The 22,281-nt window shown below is 60.5% G+C and overlaps 1 protein-coding gene across 5 annotated transcripts in view; it reads left to right on the forward strand.

Annotated features, from left to right (window-relative positions):
- Hdac4 (histone deacetylase 4) overlaps positions 1-16,398 on the forward strand; it is a 257,766-nt gene extending 241,368 nt beyond the window's left edge. For all 5 annotated transcript variants that reach the window (XM_027951670.2, XM_071619494.1, XM_071619496.1 and 2 more), the window contains exons 23-27: positions 2,678-2,796; positions 4,160-4,293; positions 10,841-10,925; positions 11,600-11,741; positions 11,957-16,398. In XM_027951670.2, the coding sequence (XP_027807471.2) occupies positions 2,678-2,796; positions 4,160-4,293; positions 10,841-10,925; positions 11,600-11,741; positions 11,957-11,996 (520 nt within the window). In that variant the 3' untranslated portion in view covers positions 11,997-16,398. The remainder of the gene's footprint in view (positions 1-2,677; positions 2,797-4,159; positions 4,294-10,840; positions 10,926-11,599; positions 11,742-11,956) is intronic.
- Positions 16,399-22,281: the final 5,883 nt, after the last annotated feature.

Genomic DNA, 22,281 nt, shown 5'->3' on the forward strand with positions numbered 1-22,281 from the left:
ACCCTAGTGATGGCCCTTGGAGCACCCCCATACCCACACCCACATCCTTCCCTGGATCCTTCTCCCCTGCTGCGGAGGCTGCCGGTACAGGTGCCCTCAGAAGGAGGAAGAACAGGGACAGAAGGAGCTTCCTCGACATCATGTCGGCTCTAGGTGAAAGTCCCAAAGCCAGCCACACAGTACACGGGGAAAACTGAAAGTGTCCCTTTAAATCCTGGGACAGCATGCAATTCCTAGAGGAAAAGGCAGGTCAGCACTCCGGCTTTTAGGACCCCTGCAGCTCGGGGAAGAGTGCCAGGAGTTAATAAATGCCATGGCAGGCATCGAACTAAAAAGATTCTGCAGCAAAGGAAGGGTCAGGAATGGGAAGACGGAGCCGACAGAATGGGAGGAAATCTGAGCCAGCTGCTCTCTGACAGCAGATCGATATCCAGAATATATAAAGAACTCAGAACAGCACCAGGAAAACACCCCTAATAAATGGGCAAATGAATTAAACAGACACTTAAAAGAAGAAACACAAATGGTAACAAGCATGAAAAACAAATGTTCAACATCGCTAGCCATCAGGGAAATGCCAATCAAAACAACACCGAGACTTCCTCTCACACTGGTCAGCATGGCTGCCATCAAGAACACAAAACAGGGCAAATGCTGGAGAGGATGCGGAGAGAAGGGACCCTGCACACTGCTGGTGGGACTGCAAATCAGTACGACCGCTACGGAGATCAGTACCGAGGTTCCCCAAGAGACTGGGCACGGAACCCCCATGTGACCCAACCGTACCACTGCTCAGGGTTTATCCTGAGGAATTCAAGTCCTCGCACCACGTGAGACACACACACCTGTGTCTGAGCAGCACAGCTCACAGCAGCCAGACAGACCATGGGCCCGCCTAGGTGTCCATCAGCAGGTGATGGATAAGGAAAGGTGCTGGAGACACACACAATGGAGTTGTATCCAGCCTTGAAGAAGGAGGAAATCATGGCATTTGCAGGAAAATGGGGAGAATTGGAGACCACTATGTTAAGCAAAATAAGCCAAAACCAGAGGGTCAGGAGTTGGATATTCTCTCTTGTGAGAAAGGTAGAGAGGAAAAAAAGGTTGGGAGTAATCACATGAAAATCCAAGGGAGAGCAATAGAGGTAGGGACCAGGGTGGCAGGCGGGAGGGAGGGGACTGCTGGGGAGTGACAATACCCAGGTTATATTGTCACATTGTGTACATGTGAACACGTGCAACACAAACCCCGTGTCATGTTCAACTGTGAGGCACCACTAAGAAAGCGGGGAAGAAGAGGAGGAGGAGCAGCACGCAGCAGCTGCTGGGAAGCCCGGGGCTCTTCTGCCCGCCTGTTGGGGCGAGTGCCGCCGCAGGCCCAGGTGGACTGGTGCTCTGCAGGCTGGCTTCTCGGCACCGACAGGAGCTGAGTGAAGCCGCGTGGCCTGCTGTGTGCGGGGCACACGCCCTTTGCTGCTGTGGATGCTCACCCTGAGGCTTGTTGCAGCGGGCACACGTGTCCCCTGGCATTGGGGGTGAGGCACCGTAAGAGGGTTGTCCCTACTGCTCCTGCAGAGAGTGGTGGCCTCTCACTCCCACCCTCGGAAGCTGGATCAGTCTACACTGGGCCTGAACGTCCAGCACTGGCTCCCCTCAGCCAGGGTCCATGCCTCCGACTCCCCTGGGCTGAGGGAGAAGCCAGAGCGCCTGGTGTCCGGCCCAGCACCTGCCGCAGACTCATGCCACTGGGGTCCTCAGAGGAGGGAACGGCACAGCTGCAGGGCACCTTCCTGGGCCTGTGCCAGGAGCACAAACCCAGGTGCTCACCTCCCTCTCAGGGCCACTGCTGCCTCCTGGGAAAGGGGCCTTGATGCCACCCACCTGCTCCCCGGGAGACTGAAGTGGGTGATGCTCATTGGCCACCCAGCGGCACCTGAACCTGCGCGGCTCCGTGGCTCCCTGGCCCAGCCGTGTCACAGCACGTGCCATGTGCCATGCTGCTCAGCTGCACGCTGACGGGCTGCTGTGTGCTTCGCTGGGGGTCCACTTCCCAAGCGGAGTGCCTCAGCAGGGTCCCCGACCCTCCCCACAGAGCTGACACATGCTCACCCCTTCCAGAGAGCTCTCGTAGGTCGTCAGCTTGTCCCCAAGCACCCTCAGAGTCCATTTTGTTTTGCACTCAACTTTGCATGTGGGTGTGGTCCCTGGTTGTGTGCTTGGGACCTCGGCAGGGGCAGGAAGTCCACACGGGCTGCCTCCCAGCACAGCTCACGGTGCCAGGACCTTGACCATGCTGTGTGGAATGAAAGCCCCGAGAACTGCCTTGTCCTCGTCCCTGGGCAGCGGGCAGCCTGAGCCCGTGAGCCCAGGCAGGAGGAGGAGCGGCTCGGGGCAGGGCTGGAGGACTCACCACACAGGCACGTGGCTGTACCCCGGCCTCCCCGTGTGCACGCGGCCAGGCCGTGCTGGTTACAGACGGCCTTCCAGTGTGTGCAGGGAGCAGCCTGCCACGCGGACCTGGGCTGTGGCTCTCCTGCAGAGCTTGTCAGCCTGGGTGGAAGAAGTGAAGTGCACCATGGTCACACTTGGTAATCTCCTTCCCACTGACCGTGAGTAGGCCAAGAGAAACCCTGGCCATGTGCTCAGCTGACCTGATGACCCTTCTCTGGCCCTGCAGGACTGTGGTCATGCCGATCGCAAGCGAGTTCGCCCCGGACATGGTGCTGGTCTCGTCGGGCTTTGACGCTGTGGAGGGCCACCCCACGCCTCTCGGAGGGTACACACTCTCTGCCAAGTGTAAGTGGGTGTGCAGAGGTCACCTTTGCTATGTCCCCCACTGACCACTTATGTTTATGACCCGCTGTGTTCCTGTGTTAGGTAACAGGACGAGACGGCACTGCAACCCTCCCCAGCTCTGGGTCCCAAAGAGCAGAGAGCAGCTGCGGGGCTGCGGGGCAGGGAACCCCACCTGTGCTCTCGGGGCTAGCTGCCCGGGAGCCAGGAGCCAGAGCACACGGGGCTCGGTCACAGGGACATAGGCGCCTGAGGAGCACGCAGGCCCCAGAGCTGACCAGAGCTGACACCTGCTCTGGCATGTTTGTTCTCTGGTGCTGCTATGCCATGGGAGACGAGGGACGAGGGTGGGGTGGGGCTGGGAAGGAAGGCCACGTTCGTTCCCGAGCCCTGCCTCAGACACTGGCCACACTTACAGTGCTGGAGGAAGGACAGCTGGAGAGCTCTGCCCGTGACGATTGTGGCCTCCCTCTGTGCTGTCACAGAGACTGGTTGCCTCCTCACTGACAAGGAGCTTGGAGATTGTTCTGTGGCTGGAGCTTCTCAGGGCCATGAGGCCTGTCCTGGTGACTCCCTCAGGGCCCCAGCTCCCCGTGAGCTACTCCTGCTTCTTGCCCTCCATTGGTGCAGAAGGTTAGGGTGGACGTGAACGCACCAGGGCTGGAAAGGTGGAAGCTAGGTGGCCTGAGGGTGGCTGCCCCTTAGCACAGGCCTCTTAAAGCCCATCTGCCCTAGCCATGGGGCCTGGTGGCTAACAAAGTGACCGGGCAGAGGCAAAGAGCGCCACTGTGCCTACCTCTGCAGTGTCACCCAGGGTGCCCTCCTGCCACAGTTCTCCAAGGAGACCCCAAGAAGCCTGCAAGCCATGGCACTGTTTCCACCAGACAGACCAAGTCTTCTGGAAGTCGGGCCCACCATGATCTGCAGCTGGCACAGGGCCAGGCCAGGATTGTGGCCACTGGTTCATTAGGGTTCCTCTGGCTCTGTAGCCAGCCAGCCTCCATGGCTGGTGACTATTGCTGCCCACCAGGTGCCCTCTGCCAGGCTGCTGCTGTGGGTGCAAGGGAGACTGTGACTTGCCCCCAGAGCAGATGCCCAGACATGGTGTAGGAAAGCCCTGTGTGGCACAGGTGGCCTGGGCAATACTGTGTGCAGAGCACATCAGTTGCCAGAGGGCCCATGGGCCTCAAGCAGGATGATACGCTGCATGGTAAAGTCTGAAGCCACGACTCACTCGGATCCCAGGGACCCTGGGACCGTCACTCCCCCACGGTCTCTGCTGGTGTGGCGTCCCTGCCCGGCCTTCCTGGGAGGCTCTGACCCACTGCCCAGGTTGGCCTCCCTGTGAGTCCCTTTCCTGTTGCAGGTTTCGGGTACCTGACGAAGCAGCTAATGGGCCTGGCTGGTGGCCGGGTCGTGCTGGCCCTCGAGGGAGGCCATGACCTGACGGCCATCTGTGACGCCTCTGAAGCCTGCGTGTCTGCCTTGCTGGGAAACGAGGTACGCAGACCTAACCCCCCAGAATGTTTCGTGCCACGGGTTCCAGGCCCGTGTGCCCAGGAGCTCCGGTCAGGGGACGCGGAGTCTGTGACCCTGTGGGCCGCTTCACTGGGCTCTCAGTCCCGTGCTGAATTCTGTCCCCCACTGTCAGAATGGTCGCTGCGGTGGCAGCAGCAGGAGAGGGTGGGAGGCAAGCAGACCCTCCGTCTGCAGGCGCTGCTTGCCCACTCCCCGCCATCTTGGTCACCTTGAGGGCATCGTGGTGGGAGGTCTGGCCTTCTCTAGGCTGCTGGCCCCTTTGTGCCCAGTTGGTTTCTGTAGGAAATTCTCAGCCAGTTTGGAGTCACGTCTGTGGGTCCACAGCCAAGTCAGTGTCTCAGGGATGGACAGGCCCCTTCACCCAGAAGCCTCTTCTGCCATCTGAGAGCCAGGGTCAGGGATGGTGGTTGGAGGCCAGTGTGAGGTCACCTGTGGCCTGGGCTCCATGAACTCGCGGAGGATGGGACTGGCCCAAGCTGTGTTCACCATATATTGGGAGCTGTGGCCTTACCCTGCCCACTGGGCTGCACACCAGGCCCCTAGTAGGAACACTGTAATGGCAGAACCATCCAAGAGTGTCCATGGTACAGGGCAAGACCCCAAATGTGCAAGGCCACACCTATGTGCAAGACCCTGAGCTTGTGTTATGGAAGGTCAGGTTCAGGCATCCTGGCCATGTTGTATGGAGGAGAGGTCACCCACAGACCTGGCTCTGAGGACACCCCATGGAGTCAGAACTGTGGGCTGCAGTCCTGGGCTCGGGCCTCTGGCCATTTTCAGAGCCAGCGGAGAAGCTGGCAGGGGTCCGTGTGGGTGGGGCAGGGCGCCAGCAGCCCTGTCCTGTCTGGCAGCTCTTCCCTCGTCCTGGGCAGCCCTTGTTTTGATGAGAATCTCGGGGGACGGAGATGCGAGTACGTCCTGTTGCTGGAGCCTGCCCAGTGACCCCTGGGGTGAAATAGCAGCTGCCTCACTCTAAAGTGTCCAGAATGTTCTCTTCGTCCTTCTTCACGTGATCGTCTTCTGACTCTTCGCTGTAGTTCAAGGCCAGCCCTGCGCTTCTCAGAGCTCGTGACTGAACTCCCAGCAGAGAGCTTGGCTCCCAGCCGGCCCCTTCTTGCTTCCTCATGCGTTTGCTCTTCTAACAAGAAAATGTTCTTTCACTTATACACATCAAACAGCAGGAAGCGCTAGCTTTACTGAGGGCTCTGTAAAAACCTCTTTAGTTCAGGAGCGCTGAGCCAAGCCCCGCTATTCTGCCCTGCGGCCTTTGATGAGGGTTGATGTACAGCGTGCTGCATGATTTGGCAGTACACACCAGGCGACCAGCTGTGGCCAGCAGCGGCCGCAGGGAGTTCAGCTGCTGGCGGACAGCAGCCGAGAGAGGCACCCTGCATCCTGCTGGGGCAGCGGTCTCCCGCCTCCATCTTCAGGCCTGCTCTCCTGCAGCCTTGCCTGGACTGGTTCTGGTTTACAGTTGTTTGCAGCCGTCACTGAGGATGACTGGGAAGCCACCCAAAAGATGCTGGACTCTGCTGAGTTGGGGTGGGGCCCAGAGCTGTCAGCCACCTTCCTGGACTTGCTCGCAAGTCCTGCTGCAGCGGGCAGCAGAGGTCCCCGGAGCGGTCTGCAGAGAAGGCTCCTGGTTGGTCCGGGAGACCGTTTCTCCTGTGGGAGGCTGTCCCCAAGGTTGGCGCTCATCGGGCCCACTGCCTGTGTGCCACCACTTTACTTGACCCTGCTCCAGGGTCAGTGGCGGACACTGATGCAGGAGGGTTTCATCCAGGCGTTTAGCTCTTCTGTGGTGTCCTGGTACTTTGCAGGAGTTGTGGACGTGGAAAGCCGCAGGAGCCTGGGAGAGAGTGGCCAATGCATTCTGTGGCCAATGCATTCTGCGGCCAGCTGTCTCCTCCAGGGGGTCCCTTGCTCTCACACACGGGCTCAGCACAGAGGCTGCCTGCCTGCACGGGGTCCCTGTGTGTGTCAGGCTCCCTCCTCCCACTGGCCACTGTTCAGAGCTGGATGACCAGCACCTGCATATCTGGGGCCCTCAGCCCTTGCCAGTCTGACTTGGGTGCGGGAGTCGTGGCCCTGAGCCCTTCAGGGCTGGCTCCGTGTTCTGCTCCACATACTCCCTGTTGCCCAGCATGAGCGAGTGCCCTGCCGTTCCCCAGCCTCTCCCAGGAGGCAGACCTGGGCAGCACAGGGGTGTGCTCTCACAGCCAGCAAGCTCCCGGAGAGGCTAGTGCTGTCCACCCTGGGCGTCGCAGCCTCCTCCTCCCAGGCGGATCCCCGCCCCTCTGAGGAACCATGGGCTTCTCTGTCCGCTCTGCGTCTCAAGGGCTGGCTGGGCCGTGCCCACTAGGCCCCAGCAGTCCTGCCCTGCCGGGACTGTCACCTCACGTCATGGGTGCGGACGCTGAGGCTTGAGAGAGCCCCTTCACGTTGCGTGACTGGTGGGTGGCGAGAGCTGGCCTTAGTGTGGCCTCAGGACCCAGCGTCTAGACTAGTCAGCAGGGGTGTATCCTCCTGGGTTATGGACTGAGGCCGGGTTCTGCAAACTTTTTTTCCAAAAGAAACAGTAATTTTTAGCCCTTTCATAGTTTGTTTTTTAAATCTGTCTTTGTTGGAAGAGTACGGAGACCCGTGGCTGCCTGGTCCCTGGGCCTGTGGAGTCTTTCCTGTTCACCAGCCTGCAGTGCCCACACCCAGCCACCTGCTACCCTGGAAGGTGGGCTCTGGTGGCGCTCTCAGCAGCAGAGCAAGCCGCCCTCTGACCTCTCTATCAGCGGGGCCTGTGGGCCTGAGGGCCAGGCCTGGGGAAACACCGTCTGCTGGCCCTGCAAGTGCTCAGGGCAGCTGGACAGGCTACTGGGGCCCAGAGGAGGAGCAGTGAGAGCTGAAGGCCCAGCTGAGAGTTCCCCACAACAGCAGCTGCACCCCTGGTGGGAAGGTACAGGGTGAGGGAGAAGGAGCCTCAGGATGGCCGCCCATGCCTCGGCAAGAGGCCGAGCACGGAGGGCTAAGCAAGGGCCTGCTGCGAAGGCTGCTTGTCTCCCGAAAGTGGGGCAGAGGCAGCGCTGCCAGCTGATGGTCTGCGGGGTCTGAACTGGAGAGTTGGGTTACAGGATACTCTCAAACCTGACCAAGCCCGGGCCAGTGGCCGTGGACTCACCCTGAGCCTCTGGGCATGGCCATGTCCACTGCAGGGGTTGACAGCCTGCCGGCTGGCCCTGGAAGAAGCTTCTGGGGGCGCCCAGGTTCAGGTGCCCAGAGGACCGGCAGACTTGGCAACCGCATTGTTGGAGTCCATTAAGGTGGCAGGTGAGGTCGTCCCGCTCGACCCAGATGTCCCAACAAAGTAGAGCCGTGTGTCCTGGAAGCACCAGCTCTGACCAGAGTGCTGCCGGGGAGCTGTGAGGCCTCGGAATGCTCTTCACTCTTGACTCCATTCCATATGTGATGAAAGACAGTCGGAGCTCCCGGGTCCCAGCCTGGCCAGCAGCCCTCCCTCCCGCATCCAGCAGGGCCACCCTAGCCAGCCGCACGCTTCCTGTCTGTTCTGTTGGTCCTGGGAGTGGCTGGCACTGGCCACCTGTCTCTGGGCTGGCCGTGGGCGGGCCTCTTCACCTCCACAGCCCTCTGCTGCGTGGTCACCATCCCCGTCTGCTCCCCCTGGAAGCCAGGCTCTTGGGAAGAGCCACTTTCCTGTCTCCTCCCAGGCCTGGAATCCACAGCTCAACCCCATTCCTCAAAGCTGTCCTCCCAGGAGGCCGGACTCCCGCTCGCCCCCCCCCCCCGCCCCCATCCTCCGAACGGCATGCAGGCTGTGGTCTGCAGCCCCTGTCCTGAGCAGAGCTGCGAGGACCGTCAGTCCCTGTGGACTCCTGGTCTCTCCCCATCCCTCCCTGGGGTCTCTTCCTCTGAGCTGAGAGCAGCCCCTTCTCCCTACTCCCTTCCCACCTGGGCACAGTCTGCCAGGAGGGGCCCCTGCCCTGCTTCCAGGGCCACCCAGCACCCAGAGCCCTGTGGCTTCTTCAGTCCCCACTGCTTCTGGCTCCATCTGAGGAGGGATGGAGCTGCTGCCCACCCTGCGGCCCCACCTCCCTTTCTCCACTCCCCCTCCAGGAGCCTGGACTGGGCTCTTCCTGCTGCCCCCTGAGGCCTTCCTGCCCGCCCTGTCTCCAGGCCACCCTGACACTGCATGCAATCTAGCCTGCCTGCCCACCTCACCCCCGCACATCCTGCCGCTGCTTTCCCCGTGCACCTCGTCCCTCCTGCCACTCAGTGTTTGACTCGCCTACTAACTGTCCCAGGGTGTTGGCTCCCTCCCCCAGCGTGACGCTCTTGGTGGCAGGCGGTGTCGGGGGTTCACGCATCCCTAGTCTCCAGACAGTGGTCGGTGCTTAGTAGGCTGCTTGTAGGATTCATTAAACAAAAGAATAAGACCCATTAGGAAGGGGAGACCCCGGAACCCAGGACGTCATGCCCTTCCCTGCCCCTGGTCTTAGGAAAGGCCGGTGGCTCCAGAGCAGAGCCCCTCGTGTGGGCTGTCGACCGACCGTGGGCATGGGAGCGCCTCTGAAGCCGCCGCAGCACTGGGCCACATGAGCTTTGAGCCAGCGCCTGGATCACAGCCCCTCTTCCAGCCCCAGGTGTCCGGACACTCTCTGATGGGGACTGAGGAGCGCGGCTCAGCCACTGCTCCTGCCGCGTCCTGGGTTGGCATTCTCCCTCTCTGGTTTTCTGCCAGCCCAGAGCACCTCTCTGGCACAGCCTCGAACACTGCCCCTGTCTTTTCTCTTGGCTTTTGGTGACTGGCTGCCACGGGGAGATCTCCCAGAGCAGCTCAACCCAGTCCTGAGAGCTGTGCTCCCAGGAGGCAGGACTCCTGCTCCCAGAGCAGCTCAGGGACGTGCGGTTCAGGAGGACCGAGGACTCTGCTCTCGGTTTGCCCAGGCGCGGGCAACAGGCATGTGGCAGCTTGGTGCAGTAGCTCCTGTGTCCATTCTTTATAGGCCTGTGCCCTCTGCTGGGGACAGAGATCCGTGAGCCCCAGGTGGCCAGCCTGAGGGCAGCGTGGTACCTGTGGAAGGCAGGCCCTGGGTGCTGGGAAGGACACAGAGCTACGCAGGCCGTGCAGAGGCAGGCCTCGTGGCCTGGGAGGCACAGACAGGACTGTGGGAGCCTGCCGCCGTGCCGGGGAAGACCCAGGGTCCTCGCAGATCGCCCGGAGCGCCCTGTCAGCGCTGAGCGTGCAGGTGGCACCCCCCAGAGCAAGTTGGCAGGTTGGGGAGCTGAGGGGTGCTGAGGGGCTTTTTGTTAACGGGGTCTCACTATTTCACCCAGGCTGGTCTCGGATTCCTGGGGCAAAGGGTCTTCCTGCCTCAGCGTCCCAAGTGCTGGGACCACCCCGCCCAGCTGAGGGACTTCTGTGTAAGATGCCGAGTTCTTCATGTAGAGTTACACATTTTAAGGTTTTTAGGTGAGAATGTTTTGTGAAGTGCTGTAGCTGTGGTCCTGACAGCAGCATCCAGGGTGGGTGACCATGTGCTGTCACTGGTCTGCAGCAGCTCTGACCCCAGAGTCCGAGGCCTGTGCTTTGCCCCTGCTGAGGGGGCTGGGGCTCTGCTCGTGCGTCCACCTGCACGAGGGACCAGGTGGACCGGTGCTGAGATCCCATATTGAGTAGGAATGACGCATGGCATTTTTGGTTGAAAGGTGACGGCCAGCAAGCCATTGAGATGATAATGGTTATGTTAAGATGTGTATTCAATTGGATATTAGACCCCTGCTGTCCACCTGGGCCTGCTACTTTTTTGAGGGGATTCCCGGAGAGTTCCCATTGGTTGGGGAAGTGCGGGAGGAGGGATTTCCAGTTGGTATGGTGTGCATGGCGTTCGTGGGAGTTTTAGAAATAAATTTTGTTCCTGCTTGAGTGGCTCGCGATTTTGTGCCCGGCCACACTGCGGCAGACCGGCACCGTTGGGCGTGGCTATCTCTGTGGTGGAAGCACATGGCACTGCTCCCTGCCGATGCCGCCCTCCTCCCACTCCTGGGTGGCTCCAGTCTGCCTGCTGCAGAGCTCTGGGCACTCCCATGAGCCCTTTGAACTGGGAGGCACCCAGGAGAGGCAGCAGTGGTCCCAGCAAGTGCCTCGTCCACCTCGACCGAGGGCTTTGAAAGTCATTCCAGCCCGAGCCTGGCCTCCACATCCTGGCTTCTGAGGCCAGTGTCTGTCCACCTTGCTGTTGGCCTTCTCTTCCTGGGAGGTCATGGGCTTGTTCCCGCTGTGCTTGGTGCTCCCTGTTAGTTCTTGGGGCCGCGAGGTAAATGGACAGCAAGGGGCCACCACGCTTGGCCTGAGCCGCCCCCCTCCCCCATGGCGCGACCCGTGGAACACTCACAGGTTCCACAGGTTCCACAGGTAGTGCCATCAGGAGGCACGTTGTCTCTGGACGTGTGGCTAATGCCACATCCTCTGTGCTCACTGTACCTTACCTTTTTTCAGCTAGAGCCTCTGCCAGAAAAGGTCTTGCAGCAGAGACCCAACGCCAACGCTGTCCGCTCCATGGAGAAGGTCATGGAGGTCCACAGTAAGTGCCCGCCGTGTGGTTGCGGGGTCCCTTCTGGACGCAGGACTCCACGGTGCCCCGCCCCTCGTCCTGTCAGCTGCCCCCAGGCTGCCCACTCGGGCCCCGCCTTCCCGCGGTGGGTGCGCTGACAGAGACTCGAGCCTGCTGGCCTGCCCCAGAGCCTACTGGGACAGTGTCGTCATGGACTCGGACGGTGTGCCACGCAGTCCCTGGCCACATCCCCAGCAGCAGGAGCAAGCTTGGCTGGGCCTGCTCCTCAGCCCTGCGGAGGCCAGCACAGGCGCAGGCCCTTGTCCTCACACTAGCCTCAGTGGCCACCTGGAGGCGGGCCCACCTGTCTGGGCTGCACCAGCAGTGCCTACCCTTCTCAGAGAGCCCAGTGGGCAAGATGGTCCAGTAGGGCGTACACTCCAGAGGCCTGCTCTGGCCCCCACAGGACGTGGCTCCTGGCTCTGAGCCTCGCCACCGGGCTCCCCGCAAAGCTGCAACGCCAGCCCACACTCAGCACCTGCCTCCCACAGACTGGCAGAGGCGCTGGGGTGGGCCTGGTGCCCGTCCTGGGAGCACCTCGCCAGGCAGCTGAAAGGGGCATGCGTGAAGACGCTGTGTCTCGGGCCCAGACCGGGGCCCACAGGACCTGGCAGTGACCCTGTCCTGGTGCCTCCTCCCTTCAGGCAAGTACTGGCGCTGCCTCCAGCGCCTGTCCTCCACCGTGGGGCGCTCTCTGATCGAGGCTCAGAAGTGCGAGAACGAAGAAGCAGAGACAGTGACCGCCATGGCCTCGCTGTCCGTGGGCGTGAAGCCCGCCGAGAAGAGGTGAGCGCCTGCCGCGCCCCGCGGCTCTCAGCTGGCATGGGGAGGTGGACAGGCGCTGGGCCCAGCAGCTCTGCAGCAGGTCTGGTCCACTCACAGGCACCGCAGCACTGGTGGGCACTGACCAGGGATGGGGACTCTGCTGCCAGGGCAGCAGCACCCCCCCCACCCCTCGCCAGCACTGCGTCACAGTGCCCGCTGCCCCTCTCCCCACACAGGCCGGAAGAGGAGCCCATGGAGGAGGAGCCGCCCCTGTAGCCGCGGAGCTGCTGTGCTCTCCTTCGTCTGTCTCGTCTTGAAGCTCAGCAAGAGACTTGCCCGTGTCACCGCATCCTCCTGCAGCGCTCTCGCAGCGCAGGGCCACGAGGCGTGCAGCGGCAGCGGGAGGCCATCCGGGTCTGGGCGCGTGCAAGGTGACCTGCAGCGTCACTGGACTCGGGCGGCGAGGAGCGGGCCAGACACGCGCCAGCCACGTGCACCCTGGCGTGCACCCTGGCGTGCTAGGAGCCGCGAGGGACAAGGCTGTGGCAGCCTGGGCAGAGTGGCCGGGTTAGTTGACACGCAGAGAGAAAGCGGAAATCAAAGACCTAACAGTACACGACACACTTGATTAAAACTGGTGCTTAAGTTTGATTCTCACCCACAAACCCACAGTCTCCGTGTAGACACTCGGCTCATCTTGTAGCTTTTTTTTTAAGAGTAAGTTTTCTATGGCTCTGGCCCGCCTCACGGCCCGGCGGTGCGCCGCGGGGGCCGCAGGAGCCGGACAGAGTTGGACAAACCTTTCAAGAAAATAACTGGACAAAACAGAACCGTGAGCCTGGGCATCGGCTTGAGCTTCTCAAAGCCATCGGAAGATGCGAGTTTGTGCCTTTTTTTTATTGTTCTGATGGATTTTTGTGGCTGGGTTTTCTGAGTCTGAGGAACAATGCCTTAAGAAAAACAAACAGCAGGAGTTGGTGGGACCGTTTCCTGTGGGGTACAGCCTGGTGCTGGCCTGATGCTGTGAGGGCAGGTGGCAGATGCCACTGAGGGCCGAGGGCCGAGGGCCGTGGTCTGGCGGCCTTGTTTGGCTTTATTGCTGTTTAAGGAATCTGGAGGTAGTTCCAAAAAAGCGGCAAACACTGTTGGGGTTTTGAAGTCCAACAAATTTTCAATGAATCCAAAGTGTTCTTTTTCTCATACGTCATGTAGCAATTGAGCATCTCCATTCGGTTGTGAAGCATGTCCTGGGCACACCTGCAGTGTCACGGTCGGAATGCTTTTACTAAAAGCAGGTAGCATGAAGTATTGCTTAAATTTTAGGTATAAATAAATATATACGTGTATAATATATATTCCAATGTACTCCAAGCTAAGAAACTTGATTCTTATGAGATCTTGATAAAATATTTATAATGCATTTATAGAAAAAGTATATATATAGAGAGAGATATATATAAAATAAATGCAGATGGTGACAGTCCCTGGTGAATGGAGGACCTGTGGCTGAGCTCCGAGGTGCTTAGGGGACGGTCTGGATGAACCTCATTTGGAGCCCCAGCTGGCCGGCTTTCAGGTCAGATCACAGCTCGCTCATCCCTGGGCCTTCCCTGCCAGCGTGTACTTTAATTTTAATTATTTTCTAACAGAGCCCCTCCCTCTTCAAGCCTCCATGCACATATGTACCTAATGAGTTTTTATAGCAAAGAATATAAATTTGCTGTTGATTTTTTGTATGAATTTTTCACAAAAAGACCCTGGATAAACATTGTTTTGTGAATTTTACATTTTTCCTTACCATTTAGTAGTTTTCCAAATGGTGATAATGTCTAAATATTTTTTCTTTCTAAGTTCTTGCTTGTGCTTTTCTTGACTTGGAGGTTTTTATTGTGTGTTCTGTACCGTGGGCGGAGTCTGCGGCAGGCAGACTGCTGCCACCAGCTGGCTTGTAGGAGGGGCTGAGGGCGGCACCCGCGCCAGCCCTTCCCGGTTCTGCCCAGTTCTGCCCAGCAGCCATACAGGAAGCCAGGCTCTTTGCCTGCAGCACTAGTAGTATTACGGGGTGGTATGTGCTCCCCGGGCAGGGACGGGCCAGGCTGTGGCTCCAGCTTTCCAAAGACCTCTGAGGCACATTGGCCACTGTGGCTTGGAGCAGGCCCTGCCCCTGCAGTCCCTCTGCAGCCCTGCGGCCTGGGCCCTGGCTGGAGCAGCAGGCCTGAGGGAGCCTGAGCTGGGGAACGGAGGCCCTGTGCCTGCTGAGCTGTGGAGCATTCAGGTCCCTGAAGGGCCACCAGCCTGTGTCTGTGCTCTTTTTCTGTGACAGTAACTGACAGTCACTTTTTACTGGTAACTTATTTTCTAGCACTTGAAGCCACCGATTTCATTCCAAAGTGTGTCACATTTGGACTCCTGGGAGGAAGGTCCTGTCTCAGAAGGGCTTCTGAGTGTGGTGAAGTTTACAGGGTAGACACGCAGCCAGACTGGACTGAGTGAGTGCAGCTCCTTAGACTCTTGGTCGCTTGGCTGCTGTTGGTCAGTGTGAGACAGTGCTTGGAGAGCAGGAAGCAGGGCAGAGAGGCCTTGGGACTCATTGACTCCCCCACTCCTTACTGGCCACTCTTGGTTCTGAAGCCCTCGGGGGCAGAAAGAGCTGGTCTGCAGGGCCCAGTGGCCCTTCTCCTTTTGTGGCACTGCATGGTGACTGGGCCCAGCAGCCAGCCCTTCTGACCCCTAGGTCCACTCTCCACACGCCCCATGGGGCCCTGACACCTGCCCTCTGCTGCCAGCGAGGCTTCTGGGGGGATGCAGAGTCTCTCTGTCCTTGAGGTGATGGGACAGCTGGGCTGGCTGGTGGCAGGTTAGCACTGGAGGGGCTCACGGTCTCCTTCAGACGGAGTCGCCTCTGCCCAGAGCCTGGCCGGGGAGGTGCGTGGTTGAGCAGAAGCAGCACCAGGTAGCCTTTTATTTGGAGACACACTTGGCCCCTCTCCATGGCCAGCCCCCAGGGCAGATGGCCGAGGGTCTGCCTGGGCCTCTGGGGCAGACCACGGCAGGGAGGGCCCCTTTGTACATGTTCCCTGTCTGGTCCTTGGACCTGCCGCCTTTTTCTTCCTCTGAGAGGCCTTGGGGGGTCACTGGCCAGGAGCCCATGAGAGCACTTTACATCCCTTTAAGGGAAACCCCAATCAGTGAGGCCACCGGATGCATGGGGCCACCTGCCCTTGGGGCTTCCAGCTGCGCCATGACGTGCCCACGCCCCACCAGCAGGCCGCGCCCGCTGGGCCTGGCCGACCCTGCATCCCGGGGCTCTGGTACCTGAGGGCCACTTGTCAAAGTGTTTCAGTTTTTCTTTACTTTTAGAGTCTGTTTCCAGGAGGAAGGTCATTTTGCAGTGGTTCAGCACAGAAGCGGGCCTGCATCCTGCAGCTTAGCAGTGGACGTGTGTCCATGCTCCGGCAGAGCATGCCTTCCTTGCTGGTGACAGCCACGTGCTCATTCCATTCTTCTTTTGTAGACTTTGGGCCCACGTGTTTTATGGGCATTGATATATATATAAATATATAGATATAAATAGATGAATATATTTTTTTAAGTTTCCTACACCTGGAAGTTGCATGGACGGAACGCCAGCATGTCCTACGTTGTATACGGATTTGCACGCCAAACTCGGCAGCTTTGGGGAAGAAGAAAAATGCCTTTTTGTTCCCCTCTCATGACATAGAAATCCTTCTGTAGAACAAAACAGAACCTTGCGGGAGAGGAGAGGGGAGTTTGAGTCTCGTGGAACTTATTCTTAAAGAAATTGTACTTTTTATTGTAAGAAAAATAAAAAGGACTACTTAAACATTTGTCATATTAAGAAAAAAGTTTACCTAGCACTTGTGACATACCAATAATAGAGTTTATTGTATTTATGTGGAAACAGTGTTTTTAGGCAAACTGCAGCTTGGGGGGGGGCTGCCCCCCCCCCCCGCAGTTGGTTTGGAGGGATTTTGTTCTGTTTTCTGTTGTTTCTTCTCTTTCCTTCCACAGGCCAGGCGTGCACTGCCCGCCACCGGCCCTGTGACCATTTGTTCTGATTGAGAACTGGGGTCTGAGGACCCCCTCTTGTGCACACGCCTGGCTGTTGTCACGGGTGGTGTGCGGCCCGGGCGGCCCGGGCGCTGGGTCGGGAGGCGTTCCCCCAGCGCCGCGTGGCTGGTTGGCTCGGCCTCACCTTGACGTTGATTAAAAGTCTCCTTCTCAAAGCAAGTGAGCAGTTCTGTTCTTTGGTGTGTGTGCTCCACGGTGCAGACACGATTCTCCAGTTTGTGAGAATGACAGACCTAAGTCATAGATCCACGCACATCCACACGGAGGGAACGAGCCGGTTCACCCAAGAGCGTTTCCCAGATGTGGGTAAGCAGGCGGGGCCTGCGTGGGCTCCACAGGCCACAGCCACCGCCAGCGCCTGCCACCGTTTCCTGACTGCCTGGACCTGCCCAGGCCCCTCTTGCTTGGTGGAGCTGGACACCTTGTTTTGGGATTCTCATCCTCATTTTGTTCTGTGTGGGTGATTTTTCACAACTGCAGTGTCCTCTGACGGTCCACTTGTCTCCACCTCCTGGAGTGCAGTGTCCTATAACCCCATGCACCTGTCCCTCTTGTGGTGTAAATAAAGTCTGCATTGATGCCTGCAGCTCTGGTTTCTCCCAGTCGCGCTCGCCATGGCTCCCTGCGTCTGGGGCCTTGCTGGGCTGACTCGCCCACACCCCGGGGATCCCTGGGCCCAGCCAGGGCCCTGACCTCTGCATGGGAGGGTCCCTTGGCAGTGTCTTCGTTTTAGACTTGCAGTACCTTGAATTGGTGCACTCTACTCCCCTGAGTGGACCTGGCTGGAACAGCCTCACACGTGAATGAGGCCAGGGGAGGGTGAGGCCCAGGCCTGGCTGCTGCCCACGACTGGCACAGCTCCTCAGAGATGCGAGTCCACAGACAGCAGTCACGGCCCCCGTCCCTCCATGGCAGGTCCTACTGCACAGCCCTGGGCCCCTGCATCCCAGGACTCATCAACTGGGCAGTGGAAAAGCCCAGCCACCTCTGGCCAGCCTGGGCCAGCTCAGGTGACTTCTTGTTCCAGCTGGCCCCTAGGGAGGCCTGCGAGAGGGCAGGCCTGCACTGCTGCCCTGCAGGGCCATTTCCTCTCCCTCCTCCACCCTGTACCCCAGGGGCGCTCAGCACCCGCACCTGCCCCCAAGTCAGTCTCCTCAGAAGCTCAAGAGGCCACACTGGAGCTATGGGAGCAGAGCTGCCCAGGTGGCCTCCACGCAGCCGGACGCCCAGCCCTAGTGGCCCAAGGCCACAAGTGCAAGAGGCACCGCTGGCAGCTTAGGCCGCCAGACTCGGCCGTGGGCTTCACCTGCCCCGCAGCAGGTGACGCGGGGCCTGGCCAGAGCCTGTGTGAGGCCACAGGGACTCGCCCCGAATGGACTCACTCCGTGGCGCCCTCTGTGTCCACAACAGGCTGAGGGGAGAGAGCCCTGAGTCCCGCTCAGGCACTCGGCTTCAGACGCCGTCCCCTCCTGACTCCTTCTGGGTGGGATGGAACCCAGGGCCTGGCTCATGCTGGGCAAGCCCTCCTCCCGAGCCCCCAGCCCTTCTTACCGTCTAAAGGGGCCCCACGCCCAGCCCCTCCCAGGCCCCCCACCTCTGGTCTTGCACTTTGGCACACTTCTCCCCATAAAAGCAAAGCCTGGTGTGTTTTCTGAAGCTCCGCCACGGGGTGGTGCCGTGGTGCCTGTCTGCAGCTCGCGAGGCTGCTGCTGGCCTGTGCTCAGGGTGCCCTCCAGGTGCTCGGCCTTCACCAGGTGGTAGCCACAGCGGGCGACTCCCTCCCACTCGCCCGCCAGTGACCCCAACACTGTGTTCCTCCTGGAGCACGGCCGGTTCCTCCGCACCACAACACCCCTGTGCCCAGCAAGGTCGCCCTCCCTGTGACCAGGCCCCTCCCCACTCCCACCACGTGGGTGGGTTGGACCTGGAGTTGTCCCTGTGGGTCACACTGACCACCACGAGGCCTGAGACTCCGGCCAGTCTGGTGAGTGTTCTTTGCTGTTCCGGTTTCAGCTCGCATGGCCGTGGAGGGAGGGCCAGCCACCCCTTGCTGCGTGACAAACTACCCCCAACTCCAGGGCTTCCAGCAGCAGACGCTGGGGGTTTCCGAGGTCTGAGTGGCCGGCCGGTCCTCTGGTGGGGGAAGGCCCCTCGTGCAGCCCCAGGGTGGCGGCAGGTTCTCTTTCCTCGCCAAGCAGGCATCCCACAGGCCACCGCCCAGCGTGGCCACAGCACGTGATCCATGAGAGAGCACCTGGTCAGAACTACTGTCTGTGTCACCAGACTTGAGAGTGACATCCGTCACCCCTCGTGGCTGGGGGAGACTGCCCTCTCTCCCAGGCAGCCGTCCTGTGGCACCAACACCAGGAGGGCCGCGGGCACGTTTTCAGGCTTGTGCATCTCATCTGCCAGCTCTGCCTTCAAGATGTATCATAGTTCCCCTGGCCACATGCCCTCTCTGTGCTGTGGCCCTGCGACTGACACCCTTGACTCTGAGCAGGAGCCCAGGACCCTGCTGTAGCCTGCAGACCAGTCACCCAGCCTGGACCCAGCCCTGCAGAGGCCAGCCAGGCTGCCTGCTCGTCTGTCTGTCTCACCTTCTAGAATGTCAGTCCCTCCTGTCCCCAGAGAGCAAGGGCATCAGTCAGCCTGTCCTGTGAGCCTGGGCTCCATCTCTAGCCCCGTTGACCTGGTGGTTTGGAGGCTAGTCCTCTGCCCACTGGGTTCTCAGTGCCTTCTTCCAGTCTTAGATTCTTACTGGCTCCCACTTTGATGGAAAGGCGACGCTCTGGCCAGCCAGCCCTCAGAGGCCCCTTTGGTCTCATGAAAAGATGGGGAGAGAGTTAGAGGACATCCGCCCCAGGCTGCGGCCGGGTGATCCCAAATCTGTGTGTGGTCCGTCCCCCCTGATGAAGCCATCGCAGCTACGGCCACTTTGGAGAAGACAGGTTCCCACCATGTGCGTTCATCTGGTCCCACGATGTCCCAGCAGAATGTCCGGGAGCAGTCTTCCCTGCAGCAGGAGCCCCGCTGGCCACACAAGAGCAGCTCTGTCCGTCCACCAGCTGGTAATGGAGGGGGGACATGGACTTGGTCTGCCGAGGCACCCGTCCAGATAGCCCAGGCAGATATCCAAAGGAGGAGCCACCAGAGGCCCCGGTGCCCTCCTGCTGCCTCCTCCCTCTGCCTCCGCTACCCCCACTCCTGTCCCCTCCCACCCTCCAGCTCTCTCACTGCCCCACAGTGGCCGCTCCCCTAGAACTGACGGGCGGTGTCAGCCAAGAAGCTGAAGCTGGTAACTGAACCCAGGTCCTAACAGCGACCAGCTCCGAGCTTCAGGTAGAGACTCGGTAAAACACCACCCCTCAAAACCCAGGGCGCGTTCCCAGCTGCAAACAGCCCCAGCTCCAGGGTGGGGCTCGTGGACCCTGAGAGCCCGTCTATGCCTGCAGCCACCTGCTGGCACCTGCCACTCAGCCCCACCTGCAGCAGGACCAGAGAGGTCCGGGGTGCAAACAGAAGGTACGCTGGGGGACCGTGGGGGAGAAAGGGGACACTGACACTTCACACCAAGTGTCGGCATGAATCCCAGCACGTCCGACATGCGACACAGAGCCACCCGCATGTTCTGAAAGCAGGCTGCAGGCACACTGCCCTTCTCTCCACCGCAGGACCGCGGCAGGTTTGAAAGGAGCAGAGGACGTGGCCGACAGAGTGGGCACTGGTCAAAGCAAGTCCAGAGCCGAGGCATGCGGCTGGGTCACGCCTCGAATGGCCCAGTAAGGCCAGAGGGCTGGGGGCAAGGTGGGTGGGACAGATTGGCCACAGCTGGTGACTCGTGGCCAGGTGACACTGGGGCTTCATGATACTGCTGTCTTCTTCCACGTTGCTTGAGATTTTTCACAGAAGAAAGAGGCCACAGAAATGAGGAATCGATGAGGAGAACATGGGCAGATGTGACCATAAAGCACAAATGTGTCTCAGGGGACTTAATGACGGGGTCTGAGTGAGTGACGTCCACCAAGCCCAGCAGGAGCCGCACAGCAGGACTCGTGTTTTCAGCCCGAGAGACGTTTGTGTCAATCAAGTGGAGTCAGGGACAAGCCTCACCATGAGACGTGCTGAGACACCCTGCTCAGAGCAGCAGCCACGTCCAGAGGTTTGCAGGGCAGTGTCCCCACAAGACACCTGTCACAGGGTGCCCAGAACCTTGCGTGGCTGTGCCAGCCTGGGTACACTCCCAGGCAGTCCCCAGGACATGAGCCTGCAGAAGGCGATCACTGTGGCATTCCTTCCTGAGAGCGTGGACCCCCCAGCAGATGTCACCCTCAGGGGCTCAGTGGCAGCCTGGCAGCCTGGCAGCCTCACCAGCTGTGTCCGGTGAGATTCACGGGCTCCTCTGTGCCCCAGCCTGTCGGAGGGCGTGCACACGTGCAGCCTGAGCGGTTTTAAGGAGCTTCGCCCTCAGGGCACCTGCTGGGCCACAGCAGGGTGCCTGGAGTCCTGGCCTCCCTCCGCGAACCGCACCTTCCCCGGTTCAGGACCGGTGCTTTGCTCCCAGTCCCCGGTTCCCGGTTCACGTTTCCCGTGTCCTGAGAGCGCTGTTCCTTGTGGGGGGCGGGTGGTACTCCTGAGGGAGGCAGTGCCTTCCAGCTCCCGGGGTCACAGACTGAGCTACGGTTGGGGTTGGCCTGACCCTGGGGCTCAGGGCAGGGGCTGCCCGGAGCTCACTGGCCTCCTCTGGACCTCTGGCCCCGCAGGCTCACACACCCAGGGCCACTCCCAAGGGCGGCCCTTCTCTCCCCACTGGGAGGCCCCTGCCAGGACATCAGAGTGGACCCAGTGGGGGTCACAGCTCATGGGAGGCCATCTCATGACCGTGGGTCTCCAGGGGAGTCTGGGGGCTTCAGGGTCCCGGCCCCTCAGCACTGGGTGTGAGGCTCTCTGGGAGAGGCTTGGAGCCATTGTCAGGCCCCAGGGCAGCCCCCGGCAGCTCAGGTTGGCCCCAGTTCTCTGTCCTTGGTTCCCCAGCCCTGACCGCCCACTCCCTGGACCTCCCCACCTCCTGCCGAGGCCCGTGTGCCCAGGACTGGCTGGTCGCCTCCCAGACCCAAGCAGAGCACTCGGGGAGCTCCCGGCCAGGGCCAAGCTGTGACCCTCAGCTCAGAAGACCCCACCCAGCCCGGCACACCTCTGTGTCACTGGATGACCTTCTGTCCCATCGAGACTACAGAGCTGGGACAGTCCCCAGGAGCCCCGCCGGACTAGACTGGTAGACAGAGCCATCCTTGGAGCTGAAACCACGGAGACACCAAGGCTACAGTCCACGTTGAGCTCTGGGACCCAGCAGGAGCTGAGACTGGGTTGGGCAGGAAACAGGGGCGGAGTGGATGGGTGCAGCTGAGAGCCAGGCAGCGCCTGCACCCTTCCTGGTGGCTGGGCAGTGCCCTGGGTCCTGCGGGTGGGTACCACGAGGTTCCTGTGGGCTCCTCAGGCAACTGAATGCCAGTCAGGGCCGGGCAGAGGCTGCAGGTGGACTAGGGTGTGGCCGAAGCCCACCGCGGGGCACATGGTGCCTGGAAGGGTCTTCTACACGGGGCTGTTAGGAGCCCTGCTGTGCCATCTGTCTCTAAAATGTCCAGGTCACTTGGGGAGGGATGGAGAGGCCTCACCCCTCACTGTTCCCTCCTTGGGTTGGGCCCCTCTTAGACTGGGCTCTGCTGACCCTGACCCACCTGCCTCCACCAACACTGCCTGGGGCCACAGATGGGGGACGGCTGCCTCAGCTCCAGGCGGGACTTGCCATGATGACCCGCTGGTCCCTGTGGAACTTAGAGACTTCCGAGTCCCTGCCGTGCACGTGCTGGGGGCTGGGGTGGAGCTGGGCGCCACCAGGGAGGAGGCCGACTGGGAAAAGGGCCCCTGCGGGGCTCCCAGGCTCAGCCCCAGCTGCTAGGACTGTGGGTCCCACGCCACCTGGTGGTGCTGCCGGGAATCACAGCCTCAGCCCGCTGTCCATCCCTGGGCCCCAACCCCGCTCCCTGGAAGATGTGGGAGTGGACCTGGCTGCCCACTGATTTCAAAGTTCAGGCATGGCTCAGACCATTCTTCACTATCCTGGGAAGTGACCACTGAAAAAGTGAGGCTCCTGGCCGAGACAGGGGCCATGGGTCCTTTTGTTGAGCTTTGCATGTGCTCTGCTGGGGGACCCTGGAGTGGAGCCCACTGTCCCACGGACAGCCTGTGGACTTTCTGGGCAGCGAGGACCCAGGCCACCCTGTGCCCAGCACGGGGCCTCCGCTCCTCACAGCTGCCCACACACTCACCCGCCCCACGCAGGCAGAGTAGAACACTGCCGGGGCCGTGCAGAGGCTCAGTCTCCCTCGTCCACAACAGGTGAGGCCAGGAAGGCGGACACCTGGGGAGGCCAGGAACCGGCCCATGTGCTGGGAGGTGAGGAGGGCGCAGG

Source organism: Marmota flaviventris, chromosome 11 (assembly GCF_047511675.1).
Source record: "Marmota flaviventris isolate mMarFla1 chromosome 11, mMarFla1.hap1, whole genome shotgun sequence".
NCBI lineage: Eukaryota > Metazoa > Chordata > Mammalia > Rodentia > Sciuridae > Marmota > Marmota flaviventris.